The sequence below is a fragment of the Seriola dumerili genome, unplaced genomic scaffold (assembly GCF_002260705.1).
Source record: "Seriola dumerili isolate Sdu_G_001 unplaced genomic scaffold, Sdu_1.0 BDQW01000191.1, whole genome shotgun sequence".
Classification (NCBI taxonomy): domain Eukaryota; kingdom Metazoa; phylum Chordata; class Actinopteri; order Carangiformes; family Carangidae; genus Seriola; species Seriola dumerili.
Genome location: NW_019174446.1, coordinates 3597093 through 3612921, shown reverse-complemented (window position 1 = coordinate 3612921; position 15829 = coordinate 3597093). Strand labels below are relative to the sequence as shown.

The following is a 15829-nucleotide window of genomic DNA, read 5'->3' as shown; positions in this document are numbered from 1 at the left end:
TAAACCAAAGTGCCATCTCTAATTTGCCCTTTAATGGGTTTGTTGCATCTAGTGGGACATGACCTTTTCTGTATTCCACCACAATTCTCTGAAACATATGGATATATTCAGTGCTGAGAAGCATTCATTAGTAGGGCATGGTTGATTTTAATTATGTATCAACTAATTCCTTTCCTCCTTCATTCCTCTGTTACTTTTCCATCCTGCGCTTCTTCAGCCCTGGACAGATGAAATGTAGCACCCACACAGATGCAGATTCAGTGTCAAACAATCCAGAAAAAAAACCGTCTTGGCTGCATTGTTTGGTTCAGCATACAGGGTGGATATCTGTCGCTGCCGCCTCTCTTGAAGCAGAACCTGCACCTAAAGGAAAACACAAGCTCTGGATTTTCTATCCAGACAGGGCCGACACAAAGCCTCATGGGAGATGAACAGCTAATAAAGGACAGAGGGAATTAAACAGGACAGGATACATGTACACAGGGAGAGATGTAAGACTGATGATGCTCAGGTAGAAGATACATAGTCTCTAATATCAGCACGTTTTTTGTCTGAGAGGGCATCGGTAGTCAGGAGACATGGGAGCTGTGGGCAAGAGGAAGGACAATTAGAGTAATTAGAAAAAGATTGATCGGTGAACACAGTGGGCAAAAAGCAGATCTGTTCACAGAGAGAAAAGATTTATTGAATGTCTGTTTGGGTGCTTTGTTGAATGGGGACGCACAATACCAATGAAGGGTCTATTTGCTCCACAGTCGCTGAATGATAGAACATCACAATCTACCTGTAGGAAGTATATGAGAGCATTTATATTTGCTGTTCTAAACACTCATTGTCTGCCAGCTTCCACTTCCTGTGAAGGTTTGCAGAGTAAGTTTTGTATTTCATGTTTCTGGTTGTTAGTGTGAACATAGGTCCTTTTTCAAAGAAAGCTTCTTTCTCTCTCCTGACTGCATGCTGACACATGTCTTGCTTGACAGTCCGACAGAGCAAGCTGACACCTTTATCCAGATGCTGGTCTTCACCATAGCGTTGGCTTTGAGACAGTGTGTTGGCTGTAACCATACAGATAACACTCCACAGTTATCCAACTAAGCTAACAGTATTAGCTGCTTACAGCCAAGCCAGGTAGTACAAGCACTATCCCCACACTAGCTAAAATGACCTTACTGGTTTGACAAACTCATTTACTACAAAGCTAATCATCTTGCTAACTTTGCCTCTGTGTTTGGGAATCTGAATGTACTTTTTCCACAGTTGTGAGCATTAATTGGTTTCCATTAATTCAATGCTGGCAACATTTACAAGTGGAGCAAGTTTAACTGGAGACCATTTTGCAGTGGGATCAAACCAGCTGCAGTCCATGAGTACTCAATAGCCATTACCACATTTTTAACATCACCACTCAGTACTCTGTACTCGCACCCATCTTCCAACTCGGCCTTCATTTTAATCTCGACTGTATCTTGCACGGTTGTGGCGCTGTCATGGTGATACACTTTGTTCACAGATTGACAGGAGAGACATAACACCTGCCAAAGTAGGTGTCTCCAGGACCAGATGTTGCCATGATGCATGCTGACACACATACACACACAAACACACTTCAATTTCATTATATACGGAAATGACTGGAAACCTGAATGTGGATCTACCACTGTGCAGCCTGCAAAATTCTCAGAACAAAAACTATGTTATTTGTAGGTGAGGAGCTAAAACACACTGATGTGAATTTTAGTGTTAAGCAAGGTATACATTTCAAAACTGATGTGTTCCAATTAGTGCTTAGTACTCAAAAAATCCATCATATACTGTATAATAATGATAATGTTTGTTGAGGCATGCTTCAGTTTCCCCCTGAGTTATTGTTACACGCAGTAGCTGTTAATTACATTTATTGATGTGTTAGTTGAGTAGAATTAAAAGAATGTGCCTTATAATCTTTTAAATGTGATGAATCTGTTTTTATTATTATGCAATACAGTACAGTACAATGTTGGATTTTCTTCCCATGAGCTGCACCACAAAAAAACAAACCACAACTCTACCGAAAACTGAGAGTAATGTCACTGGAAGCCAAAGTGTCTGTATGAAGACGGCGCTGCTTTCTGTGTCCACCAGCAGAAGCAGTAGCGTTGTGTGGACTGCCAGCTTTTTCCTCACATGTCACTTCCAGCCTCCACAGTGTCTGGATCCCAATGGCTTCCTCTTTCTTTGGCTGCCACGCCACAATGGTGCTATGCTACGCTGGGGCACAGTGCATTCTGGGTATTCTTTTTTTTTCTCCCCCTGTATGTTGCTTGAGGGTGAGAGGAGCTATAAATACACACTGTGCTTTCATGGTCCATTCATGTGTAGCATCACTCATGCAGCATGGCTTGTATCACACTCTGTGCTCTTACATAGAGGAAGTGCTCACTGAATACAACAGTCATCATGTTTATTACACGTTCAACAATATGATTCTACATGATATATTAGTAGATTTTCAGTACAGAAAATAACATACATGTTCAGTATAGAGATTATATGATATATATGGTGGATTCAGTGTTGAATTCTTCAGCAGTGTTAATCCTGGTATGACTCATATACATCTGGCTTTGGCTAGATGACCCTATCAGTCCGACTCTGTGGGAGTTTGCACCTGCGAGGATGATTTCAAAGGAATTTCACTGAATCCATGATGCCACTGCAAATATGAAAGCCTGTTGCCTAGGAAACCACCTTGGCATGTCCCCAGTGGTACTTATTGGTACGTTTGTCAAAATCCATCTATGAAAAATAGGAGGAGGATGTTGCATGTGTGTGTGTCATGCTGGCTTGCGTAAATGCTTGCGTGTGTCCTGTGGTGCATGCATGCTTGGCAGTTTGCCGTCAGTTGTACTCACACACAGGGGCTTTGATATCACTTACGTATATCGATGTGTTAAAGGGTCGTATTTGAAATTGGAGTCCTGTCAGGTATGTATTGGGTTTGGCAGACGCTGCAGGGCATCCTGATACGATATTCAGTGACTGTTATCTGACACTGTGTTGGTCAATAGAGCACAGACGCGTCCAAAGTGCAAGAGTAGAAGATCTTAATCAATACAAGCTTTCTGCATCGCCCGCTAAGGAGACACTGCTTTCTTATTGTCTGCTAATCCCATAAAAAGACCAAAACCAGCCTTCCTTACCCTGTCTGTGACACTCAGCTACAAGTCCATTGCTTTCTACTCAGTTCACACTTTTTCAAACCAGTGTAAATAATTTCCAGTAACAGCTGTGCACCGTAGTTTTTAGGAAATATCAAATAGGAGTTAAAAGTGCGTTTGTCGTAGACAAATTTTAGCTGTGAGCACGGTGCTTGTAGGATTGACTTCAAATAAACTACAGTGCGCAGTCATAGAAAAAACAAGGGACCCATGTGGTGTGGCTTACTTACACTAACCGGGCACTTTATTAGGAACACCTGTACACCTGCTTATTCATGCAATTATCCAATCAGCCTCCAATCATCATCTGGCACATTGCATGAAATCATGCGGATACAGACCAAGAGCTTCAGTTATGTTCATATCAAACATCAGAAAAATGTGACGTATCTCAGAATCTCAAAGGAATGTTTCCAACATCTTGTGGAATCCATTTGTGTGCTACCAGAGGACATGCCCACTCTTAGTATGGTCTTCCCAATAAAGTGCTCAGTGAATGGCAGCCTATGTGTTTTTAGCCGTGCTAGTTGTGTGGCCATAGGGGGGTATTGTTATGACATTATTTGTACAAACATCCACGTCCCCCTCAGGAATGAAATGTTAACTTAAGTGACAGCTCTCCAGTTAGTACTTATGACCAAATATCTGAAAAGCTAATGACATTCTCAGCTGTGCTTTGCTTTTAGTGCTAATCAGCACATGTTAGCATGCTAAAAAAGAAAACTACAATGGAGAACATGCTAAACAAACCTATGAAACATCTGCATGGTAGCACTGTCATTATGACCATGGTAACATGCTAAGGTTAGCAATTAGAGTTAGCATTTAGAGCAAAACACAGCTGTGCCTAATACAGTGACACTCTCAGAACCACTTGACTGCAGATTCTTAGTCGTGGTATACATTTTGGACAACAATAGAGCTCTGGCACACAGAGGACTATGCTACATCAGGTTTTGACTACATGGACAATCCAGGTTTTCATGATGATGCACCGATATCCAACAACACCAGTTTCTCCACGTACACCAGACTCAAGAGGCCATAATGACTTCTGGCATCAGAGACGTGGTAGATAAGGGAATGTCGGAGGGTTCTTTAGGGAATCTTAGGATGTAGTTATCTCATTAAGAAGTGCTGTCTGTGTAGCTGCAGTCTGATGTAAGCCATTCTGTACCTCTGCACCATAGACCTTGTCCAGACAGGATTAAAAAAACATAAAAGAGCCATACCATGCTATTTCATATATATATATGCTGTAATGCTGTAATGAAATTATATGTATCTGTATATATATATACATATAATTTCATTACAGCAAACCATTGTACTTTATACCTCATAGCTCAGCAACAAGAAAAACACTGTAGCAGGACAGGAGCCACATCCCAGAGCATGCTCAGTGTCATCTGCCGACACACAGAGCTACTCCCAGGAGACAGAAATGCAGCCGTGGAGTTTTTGCAGAGTAAACAGCTATATTTATTTCAATGAAAGAATCTGTCAGCATAATGCAGCTCTTATGTGATTTTAATAGTTGTCAGACTACAACAGTGCTGGGGAATAATGACAATTGAACAATACAATACAATAATGACAGCCTTACACTTTATATTTTCAGAAAAAAAAACAACCTTTTGCAACAGTAGTTAGAGAGAATGCTAGAAGCTTATCACGGTTCAGTGATAAATTGTGTCTCTGAACCAGAGAATAACTTCTGTTAAAAATATCACGCCTGTGGAAATGCTGCAGTACCTTCGAGGACACAACTGCACTGAGAGCAGCCGTGTGTCCTGATGAATATTAACAACCAGATATAACATGGTGCAGGAACTTTAATTCCAGTCTTCCAATCCAAACATTCAATTCTCAGTTTGGCACTAAAGAGACAGTGATTCTTCCCAGCGACAGTTTGAGAAAATTTCACCAGCTTTCGTGCGTAACAGACGAGGTTGCGTATTGTACATAAATCTGTCTTTTGATGCTCGTCAAACAAAATGCTGATTCATATTTGGTTACACACACTGTCGAGGATGTGAATGTGTTACACCACTGGTTCCCGTTCCTTTCGCTCGCTACGCTGCACAGTGACAGCTCAGGTGCTGTGGCTGTAAAATAGAGCAGGCGAGGATGTGTGTGTGCACTGTTGGAAAAGTGTGTGTATGTGTATAACATAGTAGAATAGTGTAGGGGCTACGTAATCCTCATGCCATTAATAACCTTGTGTAACATCTAAAAAAATCCCCAGGCTCTAAATGAAGGACGTGTTCTGAATGCTGTCACTGGGGAGCAGGCATGTTATACTGGGATGCTACAACATTTTGGAAACCAGAATAGTATATAGTAAATATCACTTTAAGTTTAAACACCAGGTTATAATTACAGCAAATAAGACCACGGTCCAAACACTCTGCAGCCGTGCAGCTGCTCAACATGAAGACTACAATTCCCAGATTCCCTGTTTCCTTTCACATGTGAACATGTCAGACCCAAGATCTAGTCCGATCAGCCTTGCTCTCCATCAGTGTTACACTTAGCTATTTATAGATAGTAGGCTACTGATCAGCCTGTGAAATCAGTGGTATCATATCTTCTGTGGCTCTGCAGGAACTAATCCTGATAATATCACCAGGGTCAGGGCTTGGAAATGACACATTTTTAAATAGAGAACCTAAGTTACAAACTGGTACATGTAGTTATAAAAATGTGTGTGTTTACAATGCAGAGTGGGGGTTTCAGCAGACACATAAGAGAGAAACAAACCACATAAAATATCCTGACTATAAAAACCTATAACGACAAAGACGGTGGTTATATAACTCTATATGACTTATATGTCCTTCCCCTACCCCCGATAAGACAATCATCCGCTCTATCTGAACCGGGAAACATATCAAACCAATCGTGTTGTTGCACTGACGCAAGCGAAACCATGCGTACTTTATTTTGGTGCAAAGTAATCAAGCCTCTTAAACCATTTTCATCAGGATTTGACATGTGATTCTGTAAATGCAGTTTTTATTACCTGGAGACCATTTAAAGTGAAATTATTGCTCTCCCCCCACTCATTTAGATGGATTGATATAACTACCCGTGGGTGTTGCCAAGATGGCAGTCAAACTGACTGTTCGACTACTGAGCTGCATTATGGGAATTGTAGGAGCCACCTGATTTCTGGTTTGTCTCATACTAGGATGTAAAAGTCAGGATATCTCTGCTTCTGCTGCGATACATAGATTTGCGGTATTTTCCAAAAATGAGTCTGCCACCATTATAAAAGTGTAACATTGAATTATTAGAATACACTTTTCAGATTGACAGTTTTTAATTTGATACTTTGCTTTCTACTCTTAGATGCTTCCGTTGAGATTTGTGTGCCACTCTGTGACAGGAGGTGATGCAGTGCAAAGATATATATGACTCAGCCTGCTGTGTGTAGCATTATGCAGTATATGGAATATGGATCCAAGCATACAATTGATTTGTCAGTGATCATGACTCTGTGTGTGTGCTAGCAGTTCTCAAGGGCCGCACATCAAGCTGCCTCACACTCTCTCTCTCTCCCCCCTCGCTCTTCCTTACTCACATATGAATAATTGAGGAGGAAGGTGGGGGGAGACGGTGAGTCAGGAGTTCCTGCTGAATTGTTGTTCAGCATCTCAATCAGAGCTGAGGCTCTCTGTCTCTCTCTTTCTGTGTCTCTCTGTCTACAGGATGAGGATTCTGTTCTACCGCATGTAGCAATAGTTCCCAAGGCGTTATCTAATACACTTTCAAATAGACTAATGTCAGCTTGCCTTTGGACACATCAGTGATCCAGTGAATAGTGGGTTTATGAAAGATTTTATCAATATGATTGATAACACTCAGTGGTTGTTGAGTGGCTGTTTCCTTTGAAAAGCCCTCCAGTGTGCAGTGGTTGTTCGCAGCAGTGGCCGCCACAGCTGAAGGGATGGAGAAAAGAGGCATCTTATCATCAAACCACTGCAGTGCTGAAGCAGAGTCAGACCACCTGCTAACAAATAATAGACAAAGAAAACTAAATTATCCTCAATTACAGCTATAATCTGTTGTATATTAATTTTCTTGTTATACTATTATTAGGACATCATTTACAGTAAATATGAGGCAGCTACTCATGTAGATATTAGATGGTAGGGGCTGTACATTTTGTCTCTCAGTCTGTCCAAAGCACAGACCCTGACAGACCCTGACAGACCCTCACAGACCCTCACAGACCCTCACGGTGGGAAAAGCAGAGACAGATAGGCAGAGAGTGAGACGCACAGAGCGACAGACAGAGATGGAGAGATGAAAAGCGTAGGATGATGCAAGCTGCTGACTCATCAGCCCTGTAGGGATTATCTTTCACATTCTGTGTGCATATATGTGTGTGTTTTAAGTGTGTGTGTGTGTGTGTGTGTGTGTGTGTGTGTGTGTGTGTGTGTCCACTGCCTTACTACAGAAGAGGACATGCACAGCAGTCATTACTGCATGATGAAAAGCATGATAGAGGAAGCAAATGAGCCAGCAGACTCGTAGCATGACAGTCAGAGCAAAGTGACCTTGAACACATTTTTGCATCATTATTCATCCATTCGTGTTTCTTCTCACTCTTGCCACGGGCCATTTGACTTTATTAATGCAAACACAAATGTACATTTTAAACTTCAAAAAATACTACCCACGGACGGTTGCAGAAGAAACTGTTATCTAACACACTTACGGTTCTCATTGTAATGTCAGTGCAAAGCTAATTACACTGTAGAATTGCAATCAACACTTGAATTAGACAGAGAGATTGATGGGGTTGTTGAAATCATTGTTTAAAAGTCAGTATTTGATGTGGAACTAAAAGGTTTTGTATAAAGGTGGTAAAATGGGTCGTCATCAGAGCCAAATAATCTTCATGGACTAATCCAGGAGTTACAGGGGTTAGACTCACTACTGAAAATAAGAAATACTCTCAAACACATTCAAAATGTTTCTGAAGTCAGTTGATCAGTTTCAAGCAACTAAATGCCTTGCAAAACAAACAAACAAAAAAATCTGCTGGAAAATAGCTGTTTGTCTTTTTGTTGTCTTGTTATTTATCTTTGGAAAATGTGAGAAGGAGATTTTTGAGTGCAGATAATTTGATGTTCCTTGAGCTCTGTTGGGCTGTTTTGAAAACTCGTGTCAAAATTATAGCACTGTTTGTAATTATGATTGTGAAGTACTTGAGGTTTAGAAGGATGAGGCTAAGACGTCCCTACGCTGGCTGTGGTACTCGTTTGTTGCTGGTGAAGAAGTAATTCTTTTAAAACAGCTCACAAGAAAAGTAGCGTCATTTTCTGAAACAGCTGGCCGTTGTCCTTCTCAGCAAACATTACTCAAAGAGGAGTAAATGTTATATTTATTGGGGAACTATTGTCAGCCGTGGAGTAATACACATTTGGTGCTCCCCCAAACTCCCCATCGCTCATTACTTCATGTCATTATAACAAGTGGCTGATTGCTGAGTGTGAGCTGTACTGGCATTTAGTCTATATTAAGACTGGAGGGAAAATTCAATAGACACCTCTCAGCTGCCTCCCTATCTGCTGGCAGTAAATGTGCAGACATGGATATGACACTATTAATGAATCACAGGACTCAGTAGTAGTTGCTCTGCTCCACCCTGCTCTGCTGAATCAAGGCTTTTGAAATGATGCTGGTCAGGTTTTCTGTCCTTCTCCGTCCATCACTCTATGTACGCACCCACTTATCTAATTCCTCACGCTGTCTCCTGAAGTTTGCCTGGAGGCCAGCTCTGCTATCTGCCAGTGAATAGATGTTCTTCACAGAGGTTCTACTGTTAACTGAGCGTTTCTTAGGACTGAGGAGAACTGCAGAGACAGGTGAAATCTGTGTGTGTGGGGTGGGGGGGGGCTAGTCTCAGACCAAGTGTGTTCATTAGAAAGTATGAGCTTGAGCCTGCTATGATGGACAACATATTTTGGGGGGGCTCAAATTTCACTCGGTGCTCGGTCCTCCATGGCAATTACTACAAGTGACCTGTTTACATCATAGCCTATTGTCCATTTGATATATTGGTAATTGAAAAAGGCATTGATTAGTGCAGCTTGCTAAAATGCTGTGACTTAAATGCTTATGCTCATTCAGTAGTCCTGCCACTGACATGTTGGCAAGTTGTTCCCAAATAAGGTAAATTCTAAGCATAAAACCAGAGTGCTAAGGCAGATTAACTAAAAATGCACTGTTATATGGAATAGGTGGCTTTACCTGTGCAGATTGCAATGAAAAAGATCCTTTTTCACTCATAATCATCAAATTACAAAATAGAGTAGAATTATCAACATGGATAAATAGTCAATCTATAGATGACAAATTTATTATTTTGGTATTACAGAAGGTGTTATCAGTGAACCATTATGCTGACCGATCTCTCAAAACCTCTGTGTCTGTCGGATCTGTAGGGCAGAAAGTCTGATTCTCATTGCAATCATGTCTTCTCCGTCTGTTTCTCTCTATGCTGTGGAATATTCCACTCTTCCTCTGCCTGTGCTGGTATTAATGACTGGCTGCAGAAATGAACAAAGCAGCAGCCAATGTGACTCATACCAGGCAATGGTAGCACGATGTGAAGCACTCATCGGAAAAACATTTCATTAAGATGGAACATGGCAGCTTCAGGCAGCAATGCTTTTGATAAAAACTAGCTACTCTTGCTTGCACAGATAAATCTTCTACGTACATTGACAAAATAAGAATTTAGACAGACACCTGACTCTGCAAAACAGTTTAAGTTGGCTAACACTGACACATAAGCTCAGTTTTTATTTTAATGAAAATGGCCCTGGTCTTTTAATCAGACCAGCTCCCAATAAAGTGGCATTCAATAATGATGAAATGATTTGTCACTCAAGTGACAATGTCGTAAAATGCGACTGAGCACATTTCTACTATAGTACAGGTCGATTAACACTGAGCGAAGTAAAAATACATCTTTTCATTTGCTTATTTGAGAAAACATTTCACAAGTGAAAATTAGGATGCATGAGAGTGTGGCTGTGAAATGCAGCAAAGCTCAGCTCAGTATCACTGCAATGCATTTACTCTCACACTCCCCTCTGTCTTCTTCCACCGTCCCTGCAGTTGTTGAATAAAGGGCTTTTTGCACAGTCTGTACCTGAGTTGAGTCTCTCCTCTTATTATCATCATCTGACCTCCTGTTCCCTCTCTTCTCTGTGCTTGTCAGACCTGATCCAGGCCACCCAGGAGACCAATGTGAACGTCCCCCAGATGGCCGACACGCTGATGGAGAGGGCTGGCAATGCCAGCTGGGTCGTGGTTTTCAAAGCCCTGATCACCACACACCACCTCATGGTGCATGGCAACGAGGTAAGATTATAACACACACATACTGTACGCAACCTGAGTGGATATGATCTTTCCCTGAGCTAAGTGTTCCGCCCAAGCACTCCACTTTCGAGCGTCATGCGATTGCAGCCCTCAGTAGAAACGGCAAAAGACTGGTTGTAGTGGGAATCTGTCAGATATAAAGTAAGGCAGTGCTGGACAAGGACATGTGTGCTCGACTCTCCACACAAGACTCACTTGCACATACTTGCACAAAAACACACTGCAACAGGAGCACAGATTACCTTTCATGCATGTAAATACAAGCTGCAGTTTTGATCTCTGTTCATTCAGCCATGTAATAAGTCTAAAAGGGTGGAAATAACTTCTCAGCATACTAATATCACAGTTAAAATGTGCAACAGTTGTGTAAAAATAAGACCAGACATCTATAATTGTTTTTATTTATCAGTTCAATTTTCCATTTCAATGTGTAAGGCTGTAAATTTGAATTAAATAATGCCCAAAAAATCAAGAATATTTCCATTTGATGGGACGTTTGCAGCCATACAAAAACGTTAATATCTTCTACAAAGAGCTGGAACAGGTTGATCCAGGACAGTGGATAGAGTGGAAAGTGTAGACTAAGCTTTTCCAACCTTAAAGCTGCACTAGTCAACATTTTTATGTGAACAATGGTTAAAATAACTATGTGAAAGGTGTCGTTTATAGTGACAAACCCTCAGTAAAAGTATTACCCATCTTTAAAACTTTATTTACATAACACATTTCATTCCAGGTGGAAGCACAATGTGCAGCACAAAGCATGAATTATCAAGGAAGGTGCCAACACAAAAACTATGTGGTTAGTGTAAAGACAAAAAACATTAAACACAAATTAAAATCCCATAAATGAAACGTATGAATTAAAAACCATTAAGAAAATAAAATAATTAAGACCAACAACTGATCTGTAAAAAAGTGTGTAAAATAAAACTATTAAAAAGTATAATAAAATAAAATAATAAAAATAATAAAAAAAAAATAAATAGTCCAATAATAATAAGACATGTAAAACCAATAAAAAGAATAAAAGTAAATTAAAATGGTAAATTAAGACCAGCAAACCAGACTACTGGAAAGCACGACTAAAAAGAAATGTTTTTAAATGCATTTAGTGACAGGATACTCTAACTAATGATTGTCCATGTATATTTATAGTTTATGAGTAACTGCTATTAATTCACTCAAAGGTCTTCTCTCCTCTGCTGGCCATGGATATCAGACACCAAAAAAAAATCCCATTCAACTTACACTTTTGCTCCATAGTTTTTAAATTTAGCTCAACGGCCTCCATGGGTTGAGTAAAGGGACCGGCCTTCTGTTTTCTGGTCCTGACCTCCTGACCCAATTTATGTCCTGACAGCTGAAGAAAGGCAAAGGCTCTGAATGGGCATCAAGGGATAACTCGGGAGAGATAAACAGATGCTGTTTTACTGCCCATCAAATTGCCCAAGCCGCCACTGGATTGTAGATGGAGAAAGTATTCCTGCATATTCAGAGCAATAGAGAATATACTATGACTCATGGACGACAAAGAGAGATACTGTGCAATTGAGCCATCATCTCATCTCATTTATTCATTCACTTTGCGTACCTACTTCTTCATATTCCTTATTCCCTATGGGGGTTGCCTATGCTAGCATGCATTGAACAGAAAGCAGACAAGAGGGTAGAGATTTAAGGATATGAAGGTAATAGCATTAACCCTTGTCGTCTTTACGGCAGGTGTCAGGGCAAAAGGGCAAGTGTACTTATGTTGCCTTGGGCCACAATGGAATACTCTAGCCCTTCACACACACACACACACACACACACACACACACACACACACACACACACACACACACACACACACATACACATTTCACTGATAAGCTCTTTGTGTGTGAAGAATTTGATACAGTGATAGTATTTTGTTTTTGCTTCAAAAGCTCAAAGGGCCAGTGTTATAAATGTATGTGAACCATGAGATTGTGTTTCACAAGGCAATATTGTATATAGTATGTGCCCTCTGTGGTGTATGTGTTTGTCATTAGCCAGGCAGTGTCCCTGGTGATAATAGACTGAGCACTGACTTGACTTGGAGAGCGAGTGAGAGAAATTGGAGGAGGGGAGATCATGTGTAGCTGACTGGTTCCCAGGGGAGGATTTTTCATTCTTAACCTCCCCTCACTTTATTGTGAGCTGCTTTGTCTAAGTGGTGCGTGTGTGTGTGTGTGTGTGTGTGTGTGTGTTTGTGTGTGGGGGGGGGGGGGGGGCATGTTTTTATGTCCACGTGTGTCAGTGGAGTAAGCTTTTTCCTGCAGGGCTGCAGAGGGAGCCTATTTGTCTTTATTATGCTCTTTCCTTGGGCTCTCCGTTTGTCTAATTCATATTCACACCTCCCACCCATGAAGGCTGCTGCATTGCTCCTTTAAAACTAGATTTCTGTCTAATAAATAAAGAAAAAGACTAGTGCAGAATCACACCTCTTATATTAATTTCATTATCTGCTACAGGCAGTTTCACATTTTTCATGTAGAGTGCTGAGAGCGCTGAACAGCTCTTTTGAGAGAGCTGAGAACATCAAACAAGCCTCTTTTTTATATTACCCATGCTGCGATCTCTTTGATAATTATTATGAAATAATAAGGTATGACTACTAGGATATAATGTACTTATTCATACATTCATGATGTTTCAAGGTATGCATTGCCATCTTGTGAAATATGCTTATTGGCTCTCTTGCTGAGAGTTTACTGAGTAGATTGATAAATCTCTCATGCTAAATATGAGGCTACTGCCAGCAACTAGTTAGCCTAGCTTAGCATAAAGACCGGAAACAGGGAGCCTGGTTAGCCTGGTTAGCCTGGTTCTTTTCAAAGACTACAAAATCCTTCTACTAGCATCTCTAAAGCTCAATTTGAGCAAGGCTAGTTGTTTCCTCCTTTTTACAGTGTTTATGCTAAGCTAAGCTAAGCTAACTGCCTACTGGCTCTTAGCTTCTGCTTTAATATACAGACATGACAGTGAAATCAAACCACCGGTCTAACTCTTGGCAAGAAAGGGATTAAATATATTTCCCAAAATGTCCAACTATTCCTTTAATCAATTACTTCTTTTAATTAACAGCAACAAACAAAATGTTTTTTTCCAATTTCTGTGTATTATTCAGTCTATCTAATGCCACTGAAGAATGAAACATCTTCAGTCTTCAGTCTTTAAGACATAATTATATTTTAAATCTGAAGCCATGCATTCATTTTCAGCTACTTTAAAGCCATTTCACGGCCATAGCCAAAAGCTTTAATCAAGAATACTAACTAACTTAAGCTATTTTTACCTCAGCCACTTTTCATTTAGTGCCTGACAGAGAACTAAACCCTGTGTCTTTGCGCTCTTCCACAGAGATTCCTGCAGTTCCTGGCATCTAGAAACACCTTGTTCAACCTCAGCAACTTCCTGGACAAAACTGGCTCCCACGGTGTGTGATGTCTCTTTACTTCCTATGTATGACAAAACTAACCCTCAAGCAATTTCAACCCCCATTCAACACATATATAGCTCTATATATAGATCTTTCATTTGCTCATTCTTTCACCCATTTGTTTTTGAGTTCCACCCTGGATCTCTGTCTGACATGTAAATGTTAATCTAATCTGTTTTTTGAGCTGTTTAGACAACAAGCTTGAATGTTAAAACCAACCTGACGACTCTTCCCTCCTCCCCTCAGCTCCAGCTCTCCTAACCCCTGCTCCCCTCAATTAAACCCATCTCCATGGAAATTAATGCAGTTTCCTACAGCGATAAACACTGGGTTCAGTTCCTGCAGAATTTAGAAAACCAAATTGTCAATTTTTAAGAGATTCTGAGTTCAATATTAAATTACAATCAGATTCCACAAAATGCTTGTTCCGTGCTTCCAGTCCTAATCGTCTCCTGGCTCCAGCCTCATATTTAGTATACAGATAAGAGAGTTGGATAAAGACTGATCCCACCCTCTTGTCCGTCTCCTAAATATGTAGCTACAACCTGGCAATTAGCTTGACTTAGCATGAAGCAGGTGTAACATCACAGTTGTGGTGTAACATCGCAGTTGAATTATGACATTTTGAATCTTTGTAACAACTTGACTTCATAATTTAAAAAAAAAAAAAAAAATTTAAGAGCCTAGTAATACCCTGTACTGAATTGACAAGTGTGTATGTGTTTACATGTGTTTGTGTGTGTCTTCCTCAGGCTATGACATGTCCACATTTATCAGGCGTTATAGCCGCTATCTCAACGAGAAGGCCTTCGCCTACAGACAGATGTCTTTCGACTTTGGCCGAGTCAAGAAAGGGTACTGGTTTTCGTTGTCACAACACCACCCTGCTGCATGATCGTTTCAGCATTATTATTGATTTTTTTTTTGTCTATTGAAAAAGCTGTGTTAATTTATCTGGAGCTAGAGCTTATCCGCTTCCTACTTGCCCTCCATATCCATCAGAATGACACATCCCACAGAGGTTGTGTTCGTGAGTGAGATGAACTTGGTTACCTCCAGTGTGGCGTTAAGCCAAGTGCATAGCTTTACTGGCGTCTAGTGAGTACAGAGATGAATACAGAGTGGGCTGTTACTCATGCTAACAAAGTGGACAGCTCTGTTTTGCTGGCAGACACAAGGTCCCTCAAGGCACTGAAAAATACAGATGCAGACTACAGAATAGAGATCAGACACATTGGTGGATTTCGGTGGACATTATGTGTGTGACAGGTGCAGACATAGGTATTCATGTGTGCTGACAGACAGTATATGAATCTGACTTTGTCTCAGCACTGGATTCATTCCACTGGTTACTGGATCATGCAGACCAGGCTTTCCCCAATTATTAAAGTTTATTATTCTGGTTCTTTGCAGGCCTAAAATGTTTTATCTTAATTCACATGTTCTTTATCTCTTTCCACCTTCTCCGTTCTCACTCCATCTCAGAGCTGATGGGGTGATGAGGACCATGACAGTAGAGAAGCTGTTGAAAGGAATGCCCACCCTGCAGAGCCAGATCGACGCACTGCTGGATTTTGATGTGAGTGACACTCGCTAATAGGGAACAAAGTCACTTTGCAAGGTTACTGAAATTGCTGAGGGATAAACACAGTCACAGAAAAAGCTGCCAACTGGGTTTAACTGAGCTTAATGTTGTAGCAGAATGTATGATGACATGTAGACACACCCCCTTTCACACATGGGCCCACTCTCAGAGGGTTGG

The 15829-nt window shown here is 40.7% G+C and overlaps 1 protein-coding gene across 1 annotated transcript in view; it reads left to right on the top strand.

The window, feature by feature from the left end:
- The window catches only part of snap91 (synaptosome associated protein 91), a 50480-nt gene that overhangs the window by 11083 nt on the left and 23568 nt on the right, over window positions 1–15829 (top strand). Inside the window, exons 2-5 of the mRNA XM_022753561.1 lie at window positions 10438–10580; window positions 13989–14064; window positions 14820–14922; window positions 15553–15646. Of these exons, the coding sequence (XP_022609282.1) occupies window positions 10438–10580; window positions 13989–14064; window positions 14820–14922; window positions 15553–15646 (416 nt within the window). The remainder of the gene's footprint in view (window positions 1–10437; window positions 10581–13988; window positions 14065–14819; window positions 14923–15552; window positions 15647–15829) is intronic.